Source organism: Pungitius pungitius, chromosome 2 (genome assembly GCF_949316345.1).
Source record: "Pungitius pungitius chromosome 2, fPunPun2.1, whole genome shotgun sequence".
Taxonomy (NCBI): Eukaryota; Metazoa; Chordata; class Actinopteri; order Perciformes; family Gasterosteidae; genus Pungitius; species Pungitius pungitius.
The window spans coordinates 22,986,607-23,004,252 of NC_084901.1; the positions used below are offsets into that span (position 1 = coordinate 22,986,607).

At 41.7% G+C, this 17,646-nt stretch overlaps 5 protein-coding genes and 1 pseudogene across 5 annotated transcripts; all 6 read right to left on the reverse strand.

The window, feature by feature from the left end:
- Positions 1-17,646, reverse strand: part of LOC119210835 (protocadherin beta-15-like) — a 204,715-nt pseudogene that overhangs the window by 93,329 nt on the left and 93,740 nt on the right.
- LOC134122662 (protocadherin beta-16-like) lies at positions 727-3,999 on the reverse strand. The gene has a single exon (XM_062560634.1). The coding sequence runs from the start codon at positions 3,130-3,132 to the stop codon at positions 727-729; it is 2,406 nt and encodes an 801-aa protein (XP_062416618.1). The 5' UTR covers positions 3,133-3,999.
- On the reverse strand, positions 4,079-8,069 carry LOC119210854 (protocadherin gamma-A2-like). The gene has a single exon (XM_062560663.1). The coding sequence runs from the start codon at positions 6,622-6,624 to the stop codon at positions 4,234-4,236; it is 2,391 nt and encodes a 796-aa protein (XP_062416647.1). The 5' UTR covers positions 6,625-8,069; the 3' UTR covers positions 4,079-4,233.
- On the reverse strand, positions 8,069-11,355 carry LOC119210853 (protocadherin gamma-A1-like). The gene has a single exon (XM_037461331.2). It carries the CDS (start codon positions 10,498-10,500, stop codon positions 8,107-8,109), a length of 2,394 nt encoding a protein of 797 aa, XP_037317228.2. The 5' UTR covers positions 10,501-11,355; the 3' UTR covers positions 8,069-8,106.
- Positions 11,358-13,759, reverse strand: LOC134122774 (protocadherin beta-16-like). The gene has a single exon (XM_062560642.1). The coding sequence runs from the start codon at positions 13,749-13,751 to the stop codon at positions 11,358-11,360; it is 2,394 nt and encodes a 797-aa protein (XP_062416626.1). The 5' UTR covers positions 13,752-13,759.
- Positions 13,927-17,587, reverse strand: LOC134102883 (protocadherin gamma-A10-like). The gene is made up of 2 exons (XM_037461278.2): positions 14,970-17,587; positions 13,927-14,036 (listed from the first exon to the last, which is right to left on the reverse strand). The coding sequence occupies exons 1-2, from the start codon at positions 17,394-17,396 to the stop codon at positions 13,956-13,958; spliced, it is 2,508 nt and encodes an 835-aa protein (XP_037317175.2). The 5' UTR covers positions 17,397-17,587; the 3' UTR covers positions 13,927-13,955.

The window sequence follows — 17,646 nt, forward strand, 5'->3', positions numbered from 1 at the left end:
TAATTCAGGAGAATGAAAGTCACTCTTTCTTCAGGCGCTGGTCTTGCACAACTCGTAGTTACACGCTGCTCTTGACTATACTGTAGGTTACGATTAAAGCTTTTGTTTTTAATATCGGTGGACTGAGTTTGATAAGTCAAAATACGGGCACGACCAGAACGCAGCCTTAGCACATCCACACCAATGTCTTGAACAACGCTACCGATAAGTGACGTCATTTTAACCTCCCCCGTATTCGCAAATCTGATTTGGCGACACAAGACGTGATTGAAACAAGGAAAGAACAGCAGAAACGGCAATAATCACCTATGTTTCAAACGCCTTTTTTTACGAAGAGATTTTCCCAAACGCCATTACAAATTTAACAATATGCGGGAGAAAACGCCTGCTGTGTACAATCCAGAAAAAAAGCACATTAAGTCTTTGCTTAAAATTAAATTTCAGGAGAGGATTAGTTGGTTATGTATTGTTCCTCTCTCATTTATATATGGAAAAATGAGGGCTTTGCCTCCACCGAATTAACTATGAACACTTGTTTCACTTACAAAAAGTCCCCCGTACGGTGCAAATCCCAAATGTCAATAAAACAAGATTCGTAATCAGAACTCTAGTGACTAGAAACATCCCTTGTGTGTGTAAAACCTTATGGGTTATTATAAACACTTTAGACCAAAGGGCAACCATAATGTTTTAACTGAATAAAAAAAGAATTTACATGATAAAAGTTCAACATATAAAAGCTCTCACCTCTAGAGGAGAGTCTGGTTCATCCAGGATGTTCTTCTCACTCTGTATCCGCTGCATCGTTCCTGTAGAACTGGGGTCCATTATCAGCACGTTCTGACTACCGACTGTGCCAAATTTACAGTCACTCTTTCTGGAGTCATTCGTCCTGCACACCTCGTAGTTGTACACGTGTTGGAGAGTCCCTGTCCCCAAAGTGTCTGAGTAACGTGGTGGATAATACGGAATCACAGGGAGATTGGAGTGATACAGGACGCGAGACTGCCTCCATCTGTAGATCTTCACTGATATAATAACCACTAAACACGTGATGAAGAGGAAGGAAACTACAGCCAAAGCCAACACTAAGTAGAAGGTCAGGTTGTCATTGTACTCCTTGTCTTGTGTATAGTCAGTGAACTCAGACAGCACTTCAGGGAAGCTGTCCGCCACCGCCACGTTAACAATGACTGTAGCTGAACGAGAGGGCTGCCCGTTGTCCTCCACGATCACAGTCAGTCTTTGTTTCACTGCATCTTTATCAGTGACTCCGCGGATGGTTCTTATTTCTCCATTCTGTAAGCCCACTTCAAACAGCGCCCTGTCTGTGGCTTTCTGCAGTTTGTAGGAGAGCCAGGCATTCTGTCCAGAGTCCACATCAACAGCCACCACTTTAGTGACCAGATAGCCCACATCTGCTGAACGAGGAACCATCTCAGCCACCAGAGAGCCTCCAGTCTGGACCGGGTACAGAACCTGAGGAGGGTTGTCGTTCTGGTCCTGGATCAGCACTTTCACAGTCACGTTGCTACTGAGTGGAGGGGAGCCTCCATCTTGCGCTTTCACGCGGAAGTGGAAATCTTTGATCTGCTCGTAGTCAAAAGAGCGCACTGCGTGGATGACTCCACTATCAGCACTAACGGACACATACGAGGAGACTGGCACTCCGTTAACAGAGGAGTCCTCCAGTATGTAAGAAACACGCGCGTTCTGGTTCCAGTCAGCGTCTCTGGCATTCACTGTGAATAGAGAGAGACCCGGTGTGTTGTTTTCTACAATATAGGCCTCATATGAGCTTCCCTCAAAGACAGGCGAATTATCATTAACATCAGAGATCTGTAAGGTGAGAGTGACGCTGCTGGAGAGGGAGGGGCTTCCTTCATCGGAGCAGGTCACAGTAATATTATAATCAGACGCTTTTTCTCTGTCAATTTCACTGTCTGTCACTAAACTATAAAAATTATTTGTTGTGGTTTTTAAAATGAAGGGTAAGTTTTCGCCAATGAAACACTTCACGTTTCCGTTTTCTTCAGAATCTAGATCTTCAATATTAATCATTGTAACCACTGTGTTAAGTCTGGCATCCTCTGACACAACAGTTGACTTGGACATTATGTTAATTTTAGGCTTGTTGTCATTCACGTCTTGTACATCCACAATTAACTTACACGAATCTGTAAGTCCTCCGTCGTCACTAGCAAGTACATTTATTTCAAAGTGTCTAGATTTTTCGAAATCAATATCGCCGATTAATAAAACCTCCCCGTTTTCATCGTTTACCTCGAATACTTTGCGGACAGTATCAAACGTATTCGTTATGGAATATCTTATTTTACCGTTAGAACCATGATCTGCGTCAGAGGCTGAAACAGTGGCAACAACTGTTCCTCGAGGTGAGTTCTCAGTAACTAAAGCCTTGTATGTCGACTGAGTGAAAACGGGAGCATTATCATTAGCGTCTAAAACTGTAATGAAAATCAGCATTGTTCCCGACATCTGCGGCTCTCCTCCATCTACAGCCGTCAACACAAGAGATATCTGCTCTTGTTTCTCTCTGTCTAAAGGCTTCTGTAGCACCATCTCAACATTTATATAACCATTTGCATTATGATTGAGTTTTAAAGCAAAATGATCTGTTGGTTTTAATTCATAGTTTTTAACATCATTAATTCCTTGATCAAGATCCATGGCCCTCTGTAGAACAAATTTAGCTCCGGTAATCGCCGACTCGCTAATTTTGAATTTCATCTCATTCTTTTCAAAGGTCGGTGCATTGTCATTGACATCTTTGATGTGGATTGTGACACTGTAAAATTCCATAGGATTCTCCAAAATAATCTGAACATCTAACGCGCAAAGCACTGTCTCTGGACACAGCGCCTCTCTGTCGATTCTCTCTTTGACGAGGAGGAATCCTTTTTCTGTATTCAGCTCGACGTAATCGTCGCTGTTCCTCGTGTAGATCCTAGCTTTACCGGTCACCAAACGTCTTATATCTAAACCCAAATCATGCGCAATATTTCCCACTAAAGAGCCTCTGGACATTTCCTCCGGGATTGAGTAGCTGACCTGCCCAAACACGGAGTTCTGGTAAAGGAGAGCGATAAACAACAGCACTTGCCGATTCATTGTTCTTTCTGATTTTCCCCAGTGAGGCTCCACGGCTGGTGATATTTGAAAAAAGAATATATATATTCCTCCTCAGCTTCCGATGTCGAATCTCAAATGAACCACGGCGCAATCCACTCGTCGGATGCAAATGTTTTGCAATACGAAATGTATTCTCTTTTAAAATAAAACATGTTCAGTCAACAGAATTATCCGCTCGACGTTCTTCGTGATCCTGCTCTATGCTGTGTCAAAGTAACTTGGGAGGGACCGCTAAAACATTGCTTTCATTCAACAACACTGTGGTCAACAGCGGCCCTAAGAGTCCATACTATAACACTACAGAACACCGACTAAAATTAAACTATAGGGATTTTATCATGAACAATATGGAAAGTCATAAACAATGTATAATATGCAGGGCTTTACAAACGAATGCAGAACGATATTATCAAAAAACATCTAATGTACGATTTAAGTCATCCTAATAACACATTGGAATTTAACAGATGCCCCACTAATGACACTGTTACTCAGATGTTGTAAATGTGTAAAAGACAGAGGTAGACACAATCCAAAAAATTGCACACAAGACAAACCGGGAAACAAAAGCTTTTGACTGAAAATAATCAATCAAAACATTACGAGACGAAAATTTTAAAACAAGGATATTTATATCGGAACAACAGTCGGTAAATGATGAGATTAATAGTAGACTGTATATTTCGCTGTCCATAATTATAAAGAAGCAACTCTGACTACACAAACTCTTAGGCTGCAAAGGCAATTTAAATATTGAGATAACCTCAAGCAAAAAAATTTCAGTAAATATTATAGAATCAGCCGACGGACAATATCTCTAATACTACTTATCATAATAATGCCAGTACCACAAATCACCAAATTACAAATTGGGTTATTAATAATATGAATAAAGAAATCATTTTCAAACAAACGCATCGTGTCTTTAAAGAATGCACATAAAATGTATTTGAAATGTATGAGGGAACTTTGACCCACAGCTGAACATGTAAAATATGTGCAATGTTTGTAACTCAAATAATACACTGACATGTAATCTTTGCAAAAAAGTATGAATTAAAAAAAACGGTAAATAAACAATCAAACCTCTAGAGGAGAGTCTGGTTCATCCAGGATGTTCTTCTCACTTTGTATCCGCTGCATCGTTCCTGTAGAACTGCGGTCCATTATCAGCACGTTCTGACTACCGACTGTGCCGAACTTACAGTCACTCTTTCTGGAGTCATTCGTCCTGCACACCTCGTAGTTGTACACGTGTTGGAGAGTCCCTGTCCCCAAAGTGTCTGAGTAACGTGGTGGATAATACGGAATCACAGGGAGATTGGAGTGATACAGGACGCGAGACTGCCTCCATCTGTAGATCTTCACTGATATAATAACCACTAAACACGTGATGAAGAGGAAGGAAACTACAGCCAAAGCCAACACTAAGTAGAAGGTCAGGTTGTCATTGTACTCCTTGTCTTGTGTATAGTCAGTGAACTCAGAAAGCACTTCAGGGAAGCTGTCCGCCACCGCCACGGTAACAATGACTGTAGCTGAACGAGAGGGCTGCCCGTTGTCCTCCACGATCACAGTCAGTCTTTGTTTCACTGCATCTTTATCAGTGACTCCGCGGATAGTTCTTATTTCTCCATTCTGTAAGCCCACTTCAAACAGCGCCCTGTCTGTGGCTTTCTGCAGTTTGTAGGAGAGCCAGGCATTCTGTCCAGAGTCCACATCAACAGCCACCACTTTAGTGACCAGATAGCCCACATCTGCTGAACGAGGAACCATCTCAGCCACCAGAGAGCCTCCAGTCTGGACCGGGTACAGAACTTGAGGAGGGTTGTCGTTCTTGTCCTGGATCAGCACTTTCACAGTCACGTTGCTACTGAGAGGAGGGGAGCCTCCGTCTTGTGCTTTGACGCGGAATTGGAAATCTTTGATCTGCTCGTAGTCAAAAGAGCGCACTGCGTGGATGACTCCACTATCAGCACTAACGGACACATACGAGGAGACTGGCACTCCGTTAACAGAAGAATCCTCCAGTATGTAAGAAACACGCGCGTTCTGGTTCCAGTCAGCATCTCTGGCTTTCACTGTGAATATAGAGAGACCCGGTGTGTTGTTTTCTACAATATAGGCCTCATATGAAGTCCTCTCAAAGACAGGCGCGTTATCGTTAACATCAGAGATCTGTAAGGTCAGAGTGACGCTGCTGGAGAGGGAGGGGACTCCTTCATCAGAGCAGGTTATAGTTATATTATACTCGCAGGCTGTCTCTCTGTCTAATTCACTGTCTGTCACTAAACTATAAAAATTATTAGTTGATGTCTTTAAAGTGAATGGTACATTTTCTTCTACAAAGCATTTTACGTTTCCATTCTCTCCCGAGTCCTTGTCTTGGATGTTTATCATTGTTACGACTGTATTAAGTTTGGCATCCTCTGATACAACAGTTGACTTTGACATGATGTCAATTTCAGGCTTGTTGTCATTTACGTCTTGCACTTCGACAATTAATTTGCATGAATCTGTTAATCCCCCCTCATCACTCGCAAGCAAATTAATTTGATGGTTTTGCGAATGTTCAAAATCAATTTTTCCAATTAACGAAACATCGCCGTTTTCTTCATTTACTTCAAACACTTTCCTTATATCGTTTAAGGTATTCGTGATTGAATATGTTATTTTACCGTTAGATCCCTGATCTGCATCCGAGGCTGAAACAGTGGCAATAACTGTACCTACAGGTGAGTTCTCAGTAACTAAAGCCTTGTAGGTCGGCTGAGTAAAAACAGGAGCATTATCATTGACGTCTAAAACTGAAATAACAATCAGCATTGTTCCCGACATCTGCGGCTCTCCTCCATCTACAGCCGTTAATACAAGGGATATCTGCTCTTGTTTCTCTCTGTCTAAAGGCTTCTGCAGCACAATCTCAACGTTTTTATTACCATCTGCATTATTGCGCAAAATCAGAGCAAAATTATCCGTTGGTTTTAATTCATAGCTTTTTAAGTCATTTATTCCAACATCGAGATCGACAGGCCGTTCAAGAACAAATTTTGACCCGATTACCGCTGATTCGCTAATTTTGAATTTCATCTCATTTGTTTCAAAGGTTGGTGCGTTATCATTTATATCTGTGATCTGCACTATAACACTGTAAAATTCCATAGGATTCTCCAGAATAATCTGAAAATGCAAAGCGCACGGAGTCGTCCGTCGGCAAAGCGCTTCTCTGTCGATTCTCTCTTTGACGAGGAGGACTCCCCTCTCTCTATTCAGCTCGATAAACTCATCACTGTCTCTGGTATAAATTCTTGCTTTACCAGATACCAGCCGTTTGGTTTGTAAACCTAAGCCCTGTACTATATTACCTACTGAAGATCCTTTGGCCATTTCCTCTGGAATAGTGTAGCTGACCTGCCCAAACACCGCTCCAAAGGAGAGTAGACAGACACTCAGCAGTACTTGCGTCGTCATTGTTCTATCCAGACTGTATCCGTAGGATTCACAAACCCCATAAAAATTGCACTATCAAACGTCAAAAAGTAGTCCGTAAATTCCACAATCGATAAACTCCCAAATGTCAACGTCTTGTTTCAAATTCGCTGCATCACTCAACTGTCCGCTCCTTCTCTCTGTGCTCTTTCTTTATTATGTCGATGTTACATGGGAGGTGCTGCTGCAAACCTACTGTTAGCCATCCACAGGTTAGCCAACAGCGGCCCTAAGAGTCCATACTAAAAAACTGCAGAACCACAAGAAAATGTTCAGAAGATGTATTGAAAGGACAAGAACTCTGAAGCTGAATAAGAAAAAGAAAATCTCATGAGGCAAAGAAAAAAAAAATACAAAGAAAAAAACACCAAGCCAAGTAATTATTGCTGTCCCATGATGTGAAATAATCAATTCTGATAGAAACCCAATTAAAGGTCCCGCTAAAATACCTGGATTCATCTGATAAAATGACTTCCCTTCACTGAACAAAGGGAAGTATGTGTAGCAGGGTGACTGCTTCCCCAGTAGCTCAGCCCACTCGCGGTATTGTCACCTTTAATTGCCTACCATATAAGGAGGGATCGGAAGATCTGCTCTGCTCTCTCTCTCTCTCTCTCTCTCTCTCTCTCTCTCTCTCTGGCAACTGGTGCGCACCTCACCCTTTAAGGGTTACCTGGCTGCAGGTTCTGCAGACGCTCGGCACTCTCTGTGGTGCTGCGCAAATTGTTCCACCGCGCAGATATGTTGCAGTTTATTGCGCATCAACACTCCCATCTGCACCGTAATAAACGTGCGTTTATGTGCAGGCGCTAGCAGGTCGGACGGCGTGTCGGCTCGTTATGTCCCGGAACTATGCCACGCTGAGGTCTCGGCACCCTGAACCGTACTCTGACTTGCTGCTGCTTTGTGGGGATAAAACCAACACTTTTTACGCACAAAGCCTGAGTGACTTCTCCCGGGTGGCGTTGCTGGTTTCCTTTTTCCTAAGTTAAAAATATAGACGATCGGGGTAATCTTCCCCCACCTCACGCTCGCCACATATATATAAACTTTGTTTTACTCATTGTTATTTTTTTGAGCAACATATATTGTGCATTGAATAGAATAAAAAATGATATCATATATGAACAGGAAGTAATGAAAACAATAGAAAAATACTTCATCTTGAATGAAAAACGTTATGTTTCTGCCTCTTGAAGCAGATAAAACAAATGGCAATGAATTTAACTAATATGAATAAAAGCATGATCATCATAATGGGAGATCTAAAAAAGGATCATGTGTTGTTGATTAAATACATTTTGGATACTAAATATAATGTGGAAGGCGTAGACTAAACGACATCGAGCATACAACACAATGATCTTTAAACCATGCTCTGTATTATTAATTTCTAACAGGTAATACAAGCTTTAAAGTTTAACAAAGATTTCTCCAACAGTGGGTTTAAAAAGGTTTAAAGAGTCAAACCTCTAGAGGAGAGTCTGGTTCATCCAGGATGTTCTTCTCACTCTGTATCCGCTGCATCGTTCCTGTAGAACTGGGGTCCATTATCAGCACGTTCTGACTACCGACTGTGCCGAACTTACAGTCACTCTTTCTGGAGTCATTCGTCCTGCACACCTCGTAGTTGTACACGTGTTGGAGAGTCCCTGTCCCCAAAGTGTCTGAGTAACGTGGTGGATAATACGGAATCACAGGGAGATTGGAGTGATACAGGACGCGAGACTGCCTCCATCTATAGATCTTCACTGATATAATAACCACTAAACACGTGATGAAGAGGAAGGAAACTACAGCCAAAGCCAACACTAAGTAGAAGGTCAGGTTGTCATTGTACTCCTTGTCTTGTGTATAGTCAGTGAACTCAGACAGCACTTCAGGGAAGCTGTCCGCCACCGCCACGTTAACAATGACTGTAGCTGAACGAGAGGGCTGCCCGTTGTCCTCCACGATCACAGTCAGTCTTTGTTTCACTGCATCTTTATCAGTGACTCCGCGGATGGTTCTTATTTCTCCATTCTGTAAGCCCACTTCAAACAGCGCCCTGTCTGTGGCTTTCTGCAGTTTGTAGGAGAGCCAGGCATTCTGTCCAGAGTCCACATCAACAGCCACCACTTTAGTGACCAGATAGCCCACATCTGCTGAACGAGGAACCATCTCAGCCACCAGAGAGCCTCCAGTCTGGACCGGGTACAGAACCTGAGGAGGGTTGTCGTTCTGGTCCTGGATCAGCACTTTCACAGTCACGTTGCTACTGAGTGGAGGGGAGCCTCCATCTTGCGCTTTGACGCGGAATTGGAAATCTTTGATCTGCTCGTAGTCAAAAGAGCGCACTGCGTGGATGACTCCACTATCAGCACTAACGGACACATACGAGGAGACTGGCACTCCGTTAACAGAGGAGTCCTCCAGTATGTACGAAACACGCGCGTTCTGGTTCCAGTCAGCGTCTCTGGCTTTCACTGTGAATATAGAGAGACCCGGTGTGTTGTTTTCTACAATATAGGCCTCATATGAGCTCCTCTCAAATAGAGGCGAATTATCATTAACATCGGAGATCTGTAAGGTGAGAGTGACGCTGCTGGAGAGGGAGGGGACTCCTTCATCCGAGCAAGTCACAGTGATATTATGTTGCGATGTGATCTCTCTGTCTAATTCATTTTCCGTTACTAGAGTAAAGACGTTATTTGACGTTGATGTAATTTTAAAATTTGAATTTTTATTTAAAACGCAGTTGACTTTTCCATTCTCTTCTGAATCTGGATCCTGAACATTCATCATTGTCAGAACAGTGCCCTGCTTCACATCCTCAGATATTGTTGATGATGTAGACATAATATTAATAGCTGGCGGGTTATCGTTTGTGTCCAACACCTCAATTATGACCTTACACACATCCGAGTTACCACCTTTATCTGATGCTTGGACGTCTATTTCATAATGCCGAAATTTCTCATAATCAAGGTGTCCCATTAATGTTACAACACCAGTTTCTTTATCAACATAAAATAATTCAACCGCGCTATCTGGAACATTTGAAATGGAATATTGTATGTGCCCATGCTGACCTTCATCTGCATCAGATGCGCTCACCACGGTAAGAGCAGCTCCTTTCAACGCGTCTTCCTTGACGTTAGTCTTATACTCTGCTTGAATACAAACAGGTGCATTATCATTTGCGTCCAAGACATTAATTGCAATTTGCATGGTTCCGGAGAGCTGCGGTTCGCCACCATCTAAAGCAGTCAACACTAAAAATAACCGCTCCTGCTTCTCTCGGTCTAGGTGCTTCTTCAAAACCATCTCAACAGTCCTACTGCTGCCAATTCTGTACGGGTTTAAAGTGAATGTGTCGCTTGAGCTTAGTGAATAACCCCGCAACCCATTAATACCCACATCTACGTCAACAGCTTTGTCTAAGACAAATTTGGATCCAATTTGAACTGTTTCACTGATTTCGAATTTAATTTCTTTGTTCTTAAAACCGGGAGAATTATCGTTTATATCAGTGACCTCGACCGCGATGCTATAAAATTGCATAGGATTCTCCAAAATGATTTGAAAATCAAGAGCACAGGGCGTCGTCTGACCACAAAGCGACTCTCTGTCTATCCTCTCTTTGATGACAAGGACTCCCCGTTCTTTATTAAGCTCGATGTATTCCGTACTTTCTCCGGTATATATACGAGCTTTCCCTGATCTAAGTCGCTTTACATCTAATCCTAAATCTTGTGCAATGTTGCCAACCAGCGACCCCTTTGCCATTTCCTCTGGAATAGAGTAGCTAACCTGTCCGAAAACCGAGTTGAGAGCAACAATGGATACAAACAGCAGCGGTCCAATCTTTCGTATCATTGCTCTGTCCAAGGTGTTCCAATCCGAAAAAAAGAATACGATACGGTATCCAGTGAAAGGATTATAAACACAGATGTCATTAAAATAATCCAGAAATTAAACTCCCATCCATGTTATTAATACGACCGATAACTCCGCGTTCGATCATATCCCTCCTCTAGAACGTGCCTTTTAACTCTTTTTTTGTCTCCCCTTCTCGGTATTTCAAAATGATGGGGGTGGTTCTGCTGCAATGAGCTCTTGAATCTCAGCAACCTGGTCAACAGCGTCCTCGTGAGTTGGAAGCAACAGTCTACACATTATAAAGGCAACATTCATTTTCAAGAGATTAAAAAAATAAGTTTTTCTAATATTTTAAAAATATTGATGTGTTAATTATGAAACAATAATAATGATATACTGTTCATATTAAGGAAACCAAAATACACACGGCGTCTCTCTCTCATTCTCGCTTAACTGAGCCGCTAAATGAAAACATGAAAAAAACATATTAAGATATAACAAAATTAATGCAAAGCGGGTAATGCTCTATCAATGGTGCTGAAAGGCATGAAATGATAGGAAAAAAATCGAATGAAAGTTATTGTTAGAGTTAACCGACTATGCTTGTTAAGTGGGTTGATTTGGACTTCAAAATCATTGCTGACGGGGTTGTTATTAAATGTCTACTTCCACACAAGGAAACATTTTCAATATGTAACTCAAGTTTGAGTTGGTAAACTGACAAATAATGAGATGTAAACGTAAGGTCATGAACAACTACATAATTTATATGTATTTCTGGTCTCTGTGTTTGTACTGATAACCTGTTTAGCAAAAAAATGAAAAAGCATATCCACTACATTTGTAAAAATCATTTAGCCAACCTCTAGAGGAGAGTCTGGTTCATCCAGGATGTTCTTCTCACGTTGGATCCGCTGCATCGTTCCTGTAGAACTGGGGTCCATTATCAGCACGTTCTGACTACCGACTGTGCCGAACTTACAGTCACTCTTTCTGGAGTCATTCGTCCTGCACACCTCGTAGTTGTACACGTGTTGGAGAGTCCCTGTCCCCAAAGTGTCTGTGTAACGTGGTGGATAATACGGAATCACAGGGAGATTGGAGTGATACAGGACGCGAGACTGCCTCCACCTGTAGATCTTCACTGATATAATAACCATTAAACACGTGATGAAGAGGAAGGAAACTACAGCCAAAGCCAACACTAAGTAGAATGTCAGGTTGTCATTGTACTCCTTGTCTTGTGTATAGTCAGTGAACTCAGACAGCACTTCAGGGAAGCTGTCCGCCACCGCCACGTTAACAATGACTGTAGCTGAACGAGAGGGCTGCCCGTTGTCCTCCACGATCACAGTCAGTCTTTGTTTCACTGCATCTTTATCAGTGACTCCGCGGATGGTTCTTATTTCTCCATTCTGTAAGCCCACTTCAAACAGCGCCCTGTCTGTGGCTTTCTGCAGTTTGTAGGAGAGCCAGGCATTCTGTCCAGAGTCCACATCAACAGCCACCACTTTAGTGACCAGATAGCCCACATCTGCTGAACGAGGAACCATCTCAGCCACCAGAGAGCCTCCAGTCTGGACCGGGTACAGAACCTGAGGAGGGTTGTCGTTCTGGTCCTGGATCAGCACTTTCACAGTCACGTTGCTACTGAGTGGAGGGGAGCCTCCATCTTGTGCTTTGACGCGGAAGTGGAAATCTTTGATCTGCTCGTAGTCAAAAGAGCGCACTGTGTGGATGACTCCACTATCAGCACTAACGGACACATACGAGGAGACTGGCACTCCGTTAACAGAGGAGTCCTCCAGTATGTAAGAAACACGGGCGTTCTGGTTCCAGTCAGCGTCTCTGGCTTTCACTGTGAATATAGAGAGTCCCGGTGTGTTGTTTTCTACAATATAGGCCTCATATGAAGTACTCTCAAAGTCAGGTGCGTTATCATTAACATCAGAGATCTGTAAGGTGAGAGTGACGCTGCTGGAGAGGGAGGGGACTCCTTGATCGGAGCAGGTGACCGTGATATTACACTCAGCTAATGTCTCTCTGTCTAATTCACTGTCGGTTACCAAGCTATAGAAATTACTGGTTGACGTTTTCAAAATAAATGGTACATTGTCACTAATAAAACAATGCACCTTCCCGTTTTCTCCAGTGTCCTTGTCCTCAATATTTATCATAGTAACTACGGTATTGAGTTCGGCATCTTCTGATATAACATTTGATTTAGACATTATAATAATTGCCGGCATGTTGTCATTTACATCTTGAACATCAACAATTAATTTACAAGAATCTGTGAGTCCTCCATCGTCACTAGCTCTTATATTTATTCGAAAATTGCGCGACTCCTCGTAGTCAATACTTCCAATTAAACTAACTTCACCATTTTCCTTGTCAATTTTAAACATTTTTCTGACATCATCGAATGTATTTGTGATTGAATATGTTACTTTACCGTTAGATCCCTGATCTGCATCTGAGGCTGAAACAGTGGCAATAACTGTACCTACAGGTGAGTTCTCAGTAACTAAAGCCTGGTAGGTCGGCTGAGTAAAAACGGGAGTATTATCATTAGCGTCTAAAACTGTAATGAAAATCAGCATTGTTCCCGACATCTGCGGCTCTCCTCCATCTACAGCCGTTAACACAAGGGATATCTGCTCGTTTTTTTCTCTGTCTAAAGGTTTCTGCAGCACCATCTCAACGTTTTTATTACCATCTGCGTTGTTGTGCAATTTCAGTGCAAAATTATCCGTTGGTTTTAGTTCGTACCTTTGAAGATCATTATTTCCAACATCAAGATCCTCAGCCCTTTCAAGCACAAATTTTGCCCCGATGACAGCGGACTCACTTATTCTGAATTTGATTACTCCTTCTTCAAATATTGGTGCATTGTCATTGATATCTGTGATCTGGATTGTAACGCTGTAAAATTCCATGGGATTCTCCAAAATAATCTGAAATTGTAAAGCACAAGGCGTCGTCTCTCGGCAAAGCGCTTCTCTGTCTATTCTCTCTTTGAGGAGGAGGACTCCCCTGTCTCTGCTCAGCTCGATGTATTCGTCGCTTTCTCGAGAATAAATTCGAGCTTTGCCAGCAGCTAAACGTTTTATATCCAAACCTAAATCTTGTGCTATGTTACCGACTAAAGAGCCTTTTGCCATTTCCTCCGGTATTGTGTAACTGACCTGCCCGGTTACTGAACCAAGCGAAAGGAGAGAAAGGAACAACAGCGCTGGTCCTTTCATTATTGAATCCGTGTATTTTTTTCGCAAGGCTCGAGAGTCCGGTTAAATATCCGATGAGCTGAATTCAACCACGACGTCAAAAATCCATTTTGCACTTGTACGATCCGGGAAACGAAAATAAAAGTCTCAGAAGTCGTCGTGTCCAATATAATATATCCTGGAAGTGCGTTCTCTCCTTTTTGAGCTTCGTTCGTTATGGTGATGTTACATGGGAGGTGCTGCTACAGCTTTACTCAGTCGTGCACACATTGGTCTACAGCGGCCCTCAGAGTTCACCACGTAATACTACAAAGAACGAAAGTAATCATTTTAGCACACCTACTAATGGGTTACTTGATGAACAATAATAATTACATTAGAGACAAGGTGAGATCATTCTACAAAATTATGAATAGGATTTCTCATTTTCTGTCTAAATCATGTGCATTAAAATGTTTCTGTAAGAGGTATCAAACAACATTCAACGAAAGTGTGAAAAAAACAATTGTATTAATTAGGAAGAAGGGGAAAATAACTACCAATAGATTAAATTAATCAAAATATCAAAAACTTCTCAAAAGGAGACGGGCGAGGAAAACACATAACCATCAGTTCAAGGGGCTGGAAAGAAGAAAGTTTAAAGATGGTCAATGACCAACTCATTTTCTTTTATAGGCTGATGGAAATATTAAATGTGCCAAATCCATATAATGAACTGTATTCGTAAAAAACACATGTGTTTATTATGCATCAATTAAAACACATACATACTGCACGTGTTTTCTAAACTAAAATGAAATAAAACTAAGAAAAAAAATGTATTTGGAATATCAGTAGATGACTTCACCAGGACCTATACCAAGGCGATCTATGAAACCTTCTATGAAAAAAACATGTAAAGGGGACGAATAAAAGACATTTACTATAAAACAAATTAATTGTATTTTAGAAAAAAGACAGAGAAAGTGATGGAGGTAAAAACAATAATAAAAATGTGACTTAAAATATTATTTGATAATTAAAGCCAAAATCAGTGTTCAAATAAGTCGTAAATTTAAAAAATATAAGAATTGACTTTAATATTCAAATTAACAAAGTAAATGTAAAATAACTATAACTGAGATTGTGCTGTCCATGGTCCTGAAAATGCAAAATTCACGCCAAAACTTTACTATTAGCGGAGATAAACCTTGAAAGACCAGTAAAGACGTATAAATGGAGAGACATTATTTAACTAACCTCCAGAGGAGAATCTCGCTCATCCAAGATGTTCTTCTCATTCCCTATCCGCTGCATCGTTCCTGTAGAACTGGGGTCCATTATCAGCACGTTCTGACTACCGACTGTGCCGAACTTACAGTCACTCTTTCTGGAGTCATTCGTCCTGCACACCTCGTAGTTGTACACGTGTTGGAGAGTCCCCGTCCCCAAAGTGTCTGAGTAACGTGGTGGATAATACGGAATCACAGGGAGATTGGAGTGATACAGGACGCGAGACTGCCTCCATCTGTAGATCTTCACTGATATAATAACCACTAAACACGTGATGAATAGGAAGGAAACTACAGCCAAAGCCAACACTAGGTAGAAGGTGAGGTTGTCATTGTACTCCTTGTCTTGTGTATAGTCAGTGAACTCAGACAGCACTTCAGGGAAGCTGTCCGCCACCGCCACGGTAACAATGACTGTAGCTGAACGAGAGGGCTGCCCGTTGTCCTCCACGATCACAGTCAGTCTTTGTTTCACTGCATCTTTATCAGTGACTCCGCGGGTAGTTCTTATTTCTCCATTCTGTAAGCCCACTTCAAACAGCGCCCTGTCTGTGGCTTTCTGCAGTTTGTAGGAGAGCCAGGCATTCTGTCCAGAGTCCACATCAACAGCCACCACTTTAGTGACCAGATAGCCCACATCTGCTGAACGAGGAACCATCTCAGCCACTAGAGAGCCTCCAGTCTGGACCGGGTACAGAACCTGAGGAGGGTTGTCGTTCTGGTCCTGGATCAGTATTGTCACAGTCACATTGCTACTGAGTGGAGGGGAGCCTCCATCTTGAGCTTTGACAGAGAAAACAAGCTTCTTGATCTGCTCATAATCAAATGAGCGCACTGCGTGAAGAACGCCAGTTTCAGAGTTTATGGATAAATAAGTAGAAACCGGGCTGCCATTGATTTGTTTGTCTTCAAGAAAGTACGAGATTCTTGAGTTTTGATTCCAATCTGAGTCTTGAGCACTCAAACCAAATATTGGCATACCAGGGACATTATTTTCAATGATGAAGGCAGAATAACTTTTTCTAGTAAAGAGTGGAGCATTATCGTTAATATCAGAAATCTTTAGTTGTAATTTTATTTTGGTAGAAAGAGGAGGTGACCCTGAATCAGTTGCAGTAATGGTTATATTGTATTCTGGATTTTTTTCGCGATCAAAAGGTACGTTTGAAAGCAAATTATAATAATTAGTCAAAGACGATTGGATTTTAAATGGAAGATAATAATCTATTGAGCAAGTTATCTGACCGTTTCTTTCAGAATCTGCATCTCTTACATTAAAAACGGCAATAGTTGTGCCTACAGGAACATCCTCTGATATCATGCTGGAAAATGACATTATATTTATGGCTGGAGCATTATCATTTTTGTCAGCGACCTCAATCACAACTTTGGTGGCGTTACTTAGGCCACCCTGATCTTTGGCAATCACTCTTATTTCATATTTTTTATCTTTTTCAAAATCAATATTTTCAGCCACAGTTATTGTGCCCGATATACTATCTATTGCAAATTTTTCGCCAAAGTTTCCCTTTGTATTTGTAAAAGTATATGTGATCAAGCCATTAGACCCACTGTCAACATCTGAAGCATTTACAGTCGTAATATATGTTCCTATTGGTGCATTTTCATTCACTGTAGCAGTGTATAAAGTTTGATTAAACACAGGAGGATTATCATTTACATCAAGGACAGTAATCTCTACGTTTACTGTACCAGATCGTGGTGGAGTTCCTCCATCTACTGCAATCAGCTTTAATGAGAGGTGTGGTTTTAACTCTCTGTCCAGTGGCTTCTGTAAAATCATTACTGCAAATCTGACGCCATCCGTGTTAGAATGTTGCTTCAATACGAAATTTTCATTCAAGGATAAAACATATTTTTGCAGACTGTGAATGCCTGCATCGGGGTCATAGGCGTTTTCTAAATCGAAATAAGATCCCACTGTTGCGGATTCACTGATTTCTAGATTAATTACATTATTTTTGAAAGTTGGCGCGTTGTCATTTACGTCCAATATTTCGACTGTCACCCTGTGCAGTTCAATTGGGTTTTCCAGAATAATCTCGAAGCTGAAACTGCACGGTGTAACGTCTCCACAGAGCTCCTCTCGGTCGATTCTCTCATTCACGACTAGAATCCCTTTGTCTGTTTTTAGCTCGGTTAACTGATTGTTTTCTCCCGTCACGATACGGGCCCTACCGGAGCGCAGCCTTTTCAGATCCAAACCGAGATCCTGTGCTACATTCCCGACAAGAGAACCTTTCTTCATCTCCTCCGGGATTGAGTAACGGATTTGACCGTTGACGGTGGAAATCACGAAGAAAAAAATGAACAGCTGCGTTGTAAGTGTCCAACACGACAGCCATTTCCCGCATCGTCTCTGGCATATTCCCATGTCGTTTCGAGAAAAATCACAAATTTAACAACTATTTATATTCCACGTTCAGACAAACTGCAATTAGGCTGCACTGTTCGATTATAACGAAACAAAAAATGCAGTGACAAGGCGACTGTGTTTCCGTTAAACCTCCTTCCTTATATGCAAGAAAGCGTTTCTCCCTGTGCTCTTTCTCTCCTCCTCTCTCTGCAGAGTCCAAATAACAGTATAATCTGTTTCACTTATCAACAGCGTCCCTTGGAGGAAG

Coding starts and splice junctions, on each gene's coding strand:
- LOC134122662 (XM_062560634.1), bottom strand. CDS start 3,132: ATGAATCGGCAAGTGCTGTTGTTTATCGCTCTCCTTTACCAGAACTCC.
- LOC119210854 (XM_062560663.1), bottom strand. CDS start 6,624: ATGACGACGCAAGTACTGCTGAGTGTCTGTCTACTCTCCTTTGGAGCG.
- LOC119210853 (XM_037461331.2), bottom strand. CDS start 10,500: ATGATACGAAAGATTGGACCGCTGCTGTTTGTATCCATTGTTGCTCTC.
- LOC134122774 (XM_062560642.1), bottom strand. CDS start 13,751: ATGAAAGGACCAGCGCTGTTGTTCCTTTCTCTCCTTTCGCTTGGTTCA.
- LOC134102883 (XM_037461278.2), bottom strand. CDS start 17,396: ATGGGAATATGCCAGAGACGATGCGGGAAATGGCTGTCGTGTTGGACA. Junction 14,037..14,969: donor AGCGAGATTCTCCTCTGGAG/GTTAGTTAAATA, acceptor CGTTCTTTGTAG/TATTACGTGGTGAACTCTGA.